The sequence below is a fragment of the Pseudophryne corroboree genome, chromosome 2 (assembly GCF_028390025.1).
Source record: "Pseudophryne corroboree isolate aPseCor3 chromosome 2, aPseCor3.hap2, whole genome shotgun sequence".
In the NCBI taxonomy this organism is placed as follows: domain Eukaryota; kingdom Metazoa; phylum Chordata; class Amphibia; order Anura; family Myobatrachidae; genus Pseudophryne; species Pseudophryne corroboree.
The window spans coordinates 949,566,179-949,571,421 of NC_086445.1; the positions used below are offsets into that span (position 1 = coordinate 949,566,179).

General features: G+C 42.3%; 1 protein-coding gene across 1 annotated transcript; it reads right to left on the reverse strand.

Annotated features, from left to right (window-relative positions):
- Positions 1-1,451: 1,451 nt before the first annotated feature.
- On the reverse strand, positions 1,452-4,737 carry LOC134987046 (putative nuclease HARBI1). Its single transcript, XM_063950468.1, has 5 exons — positions 4,721-4,737; positions 3,871-4,621; positions 3,414-3,786; positions 3,083-3,104; positions 1,452-1,787 (listed from the first exon to the last, which is right to left on the reverse strand). Exons 1-4 carry the CDS (start codon positions 4,733-4,735, stop codon positions 3,101-3,103), a joined length of 1,143 nt encoding a protein of 380 aa, XP_063806538.1. The 5' UTR covers positions 4,736-4,737; the 3' UTR covers positions 1,452-1,787; positions 3,083-3,100.
- Positions 4,738-5,243: the final 506 nt, after the last annotated feature.

Genomic DNA, 5,243 nt, shown 5'->3' on the forward strand with positions numbered 1-5,243 from the left:
TTTAAATCACAAAATTAACAAAATTTTTCCATTGCGTCCACAAGACCCAACAAGGCCTGGAGATGGAGCCTCATGTTGGAAACAATCTCCTGCAACGATGTGGGATCTCCAACGGCAACATCTGAAATTAAGAGATAACATAAACATTACTAACTTACTCACATTGCTTATTATCCAAGCAAGGCACAAAGCACACTTTAATGCAGGCAGGTCCAAACTGCATCCCTCAAGCTTGTGTGAAACTACATATACCAGCATGCGTTGACTCAGTTTTGGGGCCAGGGAATGCCAAACCTGTGTCAGGGCATGCTGGGATGTGTAGTTTCTCAACAGTTGCAGTTGCGCAGTTTGGACAGGCCTGCTTAATGGCAAAGTTGATACATCATGGCTGTTTTATGGTACAATCATTAGCAGAAAAACACACAAGCCTGCTCAGTCTTTTTTTGTTACTTATTACAGTTTTCTTGACCATGGGCTACATTTACTACTATGTGAGTTCATTTTAAGATGTAGTGTCGCCCATAGCAAACAAGCCAAAATAAGATTATTATCTTGTAGAAGTGGTTCCCCAATTGTAAAGATTAATTGTATTGGTTGTTATGGGCGACATCCCATGTTAAAGATAACTTCCATCTTCGTCACTGTTACACCATGTTGGCATTCATTCTCATCTTTTTTTTATTTTTATTTTTTAAGGGGTTTGGTCCTGCCTCATCACACTGCATATCAACATCTTCAGAAGGCCAACATATCCTAGCATTCCCACACTCCCTGAAAGCTGCCCTTACTAAATAAGTGCAAACAGGTTTGACTTGAACAATTAGTCATTTTGTGAATGTAACTTTCACACCACAAATCAGTGTGTCATTAGGCTGCATAACAAAGTGAAGCATGTGATTTGTAAGTGCAAATATTAAGACTACACAGGCACAAGTGTAAAAGACCAACAACATACTAAACTCCACTCAGGTCTAACTGTTTACCAGAAAATGTAACACATATAAACCCTGTTGTCCTGGCAACCCTGGCTACCTAATGAGTGTCAACCTAGAGTGGACACACAAAACATTGCACACATACACACTGTACATATAATGACACTCACAAATATGTAAAGGCAACATGTACACCATGAAGAAAAAAACAAATATTTGTCCTTGGCCCAAGAATTCAAACAGTACAACACTGCATGTTTTGTCATTGTAAGTGTAAGTGGGTAATCATTTGTAAAAATTTTTTAAAAAACTTACTTTCCACGGCAACATGAAGACTCCCTGAACTGTCTTCAGGGGCTTCCTCTGCCCATTCACTGGGTGGGGATGTTGGCTGGATGGGGGAAGGCGGCTGGATGGGGGAAGGAGGAGGGATTGGGGAAGGAGGAGGGATTGGGGAAGGAGGCTGGATGGGGGAAGGAGGCTGGATTTGGACTGCAATTTCAGAGGGGGGGTCTGATTGAGAGGGCGAGGGGGGCGGAGAGAAAGTTAATGCAATAGAGGGTGAGGGGGGTTGAGATGGTGATGTAGAAGTTGAAGGAGAAGGGGTATGTGAAGGAGGAGAAGGGGTCCCAGAAAGAGATGGAGAGGTGTGGTGAGAAGGGGAGTGGAAAGTGGAGTGGGCCAGGGAAGCTGAGGGGGACTGGGAAGCTGATGGGGACTGGGAAGATGAGGGGGACTGGGAAGCTGAGGGGGACTGGGAAGGGGAGGGGGACTGTGAAGGGGAGGGGGAGTGAGAAGGGGAGGGGGACTGGGAAGGGGAAGGGGGCGGAGAGTTGTGCCGTTGTTGTTGTCCTATAATGATATTATTGACAACATTTAGTTTACATGAGAAATTACATAGTAAACAATTTGAATTATCAATGTTCTGTTCCATGTAAAATTCAGTGTTTTTAAAAATTGAAAAGCAAACATGTTAAGATCCTCTTCATGTTGGCCACAGCAAACAAAATGAGTCCAAACTTTTACTTTGAAGCTCATTCCTTAATCTAGTCCATTGAGTCATAGTGATTGGTCTAGGCAACATCACCAGATCACTATTCAAGGCACCTTATTATATAGCCAGCACTGATCAAGTATTTGTGTACAGTTTCCTGGCTGGTTCTTATTTCTTGAAAACATGCACTTGTTTGGTGACAGTTTGCTACAGTCAGTACTGTTTGCCCTAACCACACACACTGTCCTATTTTCCAAAAAAGGACACTCAAGGTTGCAATTAGCCTACCACTTAGTGTAAATTGTGGGTAATTCCAAGGGGATTACAGCAGGAATATAGTTTGCAATTGGCCAAAACCATGTGCACTGCAGGGGAGGCAGATATAACATGTGCAGAGAGAGTTAGATTTGGGTGGCTTATTTTATTCTGTGCAGGGTAAATACAGGCTGCTTTATTTTAACACTGCAAATTATTTTGCAGATTGAACACACCCCACCCAAATCTTACTCTCTCTGCACATGTTACATATGCTTCCCCTGCAGTGCACATGGTTTAGCCCAATTGTTCACTAAATTCCTGCTGCAAACAACTTGGAATTTCCCCCATTAGCACAATTTATGCTAATAATCTTATGTAATGTAACTTACTTCGTGTATGCATAGTTCGGATTTGCTGGCGGATCTCCGCCAACAGATCGGGAGTCCTCCTGCGGAGATCACTCCACCTCCTCTCAAGTTGTATGATTGTCCGCCTGCTGCGGACGCGAGTCCGCAGCAGGCGGCGGACCTCCGCGTAGGCCTCGCGCTTCACCCGATTGGGGATGAAGCGCCCAACGCGGCCTACGCGGCGGTCCATCACCGCAACCAGCACGCGGAGCTCCCGCCTGGTGAACGGTGCTGCACGCATCATGGCAATGGCGTTTTCCTTATTTGGGCATATATTTATAGTGTCTGTTAGCATGTGATTGGTCCAAAATCTATGTTGTCATTTCTAATAACTTTATTGATCTTTGCAATGCTGTGAAGAGCAGAGTGTTATTTCGCACGAGCGGAAATACGCATTCGCAGAAGCAAATATCAAACAAAATTTAAAAAAAAACACAGACACAGAGACACAGTTTATTTAAAATTACTATACATATCTGTGTACTCACCACAGTTCGTGTGATCATTCAGCTGGACAGTCACAAAGTGGGAAACATTGAGTATCATTTGTTTGTGTGTTTGTTTACATAATCAGGATTTGAGGATATAAAACAAATAAGGACACTATTTAGCAACATTACATTATTTGGTTTTCTAACTAAACATTGTAAACTTAACGTGTTTGCGGAATTTGACGCCAACAAAAATTACCCATTCCAACACAACAAAAGCCTTACACAATCACTTTACAATATCATACAAAATGTCATCATTGTTAAAAAAACATAAGCATACTGTGTTTTAAAAATTTTAAAACTAGAAAATATCAAAACACTATACCTGAAATATTCGGCAACAATCCTTGCCCTCACTTGGCTCCCCCTCCGTGTAACACTCCCCCCACCGAAATGTCGAACAACCCCTGGCTCCTCATCAGGCAATTCCTCTGCCTGAGGAAGCTCTACACTACTCCTTACCGCGATATTATGTAGTATTGCGCACAGGACCACTATTTTACTTGCCATCTCCGGCGAATACATGATGTCGCCACCAGTGCGGTGGAGCACACGAAACCGCCCTTTAAGGACACCAATTGTGCGCTCCACCAGCTGCCTAGTGGCAGTAAGCGCGGAGTTAAATGCCATCTGTGGTCCTGGCCTGGGATTACGGTAAGGAGTCATGAGCCAGGGGGTGCAAGGATATCCACGGTCTCCTGTTGGAAGAAAATCCAAAATTTAGAAATATTAAATTTGTCAAGTTACTTTTTTTAGAAAAAAATATTTGAGCAACAACTCACCCAATAACCACATGTCTGCTCGTTGACTTGATCTTAATCTCTGCCATATCCCTGATTGTCTAATGACATATGCATCATGTGAACTTCCAGTAAATTTTGCATTCAGGGAAAGGATCTGGAGGGATGGCCCACAAACAACCATTACATTCAGAGAATGAAACAGTTTCCTGTTTCTATAAATTTCTTCATTATGTCTTGGTGGCTGAATAGCAACAAGTGTGCCATCCACAACCCCAATAACATGTGGGAAGCGACTACCACCTTCCTCAAATTGCCGCTTCACCACATCTAGGGCACCAACATCCAAAGGCATATCAATGAATTGCTTCACCCGCTTTAGGAAAGCCTGGCAGACACGCCGCAGGACCTTACTGAACTGGCCCTGCGACATGCCAACCAGGTCTCCCACAACATGCTGATATGAGGCTGTAGCCAAAAAATGTAACACTGCAAGGAATTGTGTCAATGGTGGTATTGCTGTAGGATACCGAATTTCAGACTCCAGATCACTCTCTATTATGGAGAGAGTGTCTAGGATTAGATGTGGTGGCAGCCTGTATCTACGCACCACCACATCATCTGGCATACCAAAAAGTAGGACACGGGTTCGGAAAATTGGTGGCCTAGCACGCCTCCGTTGCCTTGGTTGATGAGGAGCCGGCTGTGGTTGTGGGGCTGGCGGTTGGGGTGGGAGTGCTGGCGTGGGTTGGGGAGGTAGGGCTTCTGCAGCAATAAATATTGACATAACACACTTTTTTGAAAAAGAAAAAAAACGAGGTGAAAAATACAAAAACAACTTATAAAAAATATTCAAACAATAAATGTTGTAAAAAATGTTGGGGAAACTTACTGCAGGAGCGTACATTTTTTCTGTGTTGAATTCATGGCCAAAATGTGAAATTAATAAAAAGAAAAATTTAAAAAATATGTTATTTTTACAAATAAAAAAAAAAAAAAAAATTAAACATTTCTGTGCATCAAAAGTCATCACAAACACCAATTAAAAAAACAAAAAAACAAAAAAAACATTTAGTAGCTAGTCCAGGAAACACAAACACTACTTTGCAGATCAATCCTGGGAAACAAAAATTCAATTTTAGACAAAATGGAAAACAAACAGAATCACCACACTTTTAAGAAACACAAACAGCAAACCAAAACACAGGCCAAGGGCACTTACCTGCTCCAAAAAAAAAAAAGACTTGGTGTTCAGTAGCACACCCAGAAAATAAATGAAACCAGGGATATTTCTCCCAAAAGCAAACACCTACAAGAGAACACAAATGACAGTCAAAAAACAGCATACAGACCATTAAAACTAAACAGGCACCAACACAGGCCAAGGGCACTTACCTGCTCCAAAAAAAAAAAAG

Bases quoted from the DNA above. Each gene is read 5' to 3' on its own strand.
- LOC134987046 (XM_063950468.1), bottom strand. The intron at 3,787-3,870 runs GTGAGTTGTTGC...TTCTTCCAACAG, and splicing joins AGCAGACATGTGGTTATTGG to GAGACCGTGGATATCCTTGC.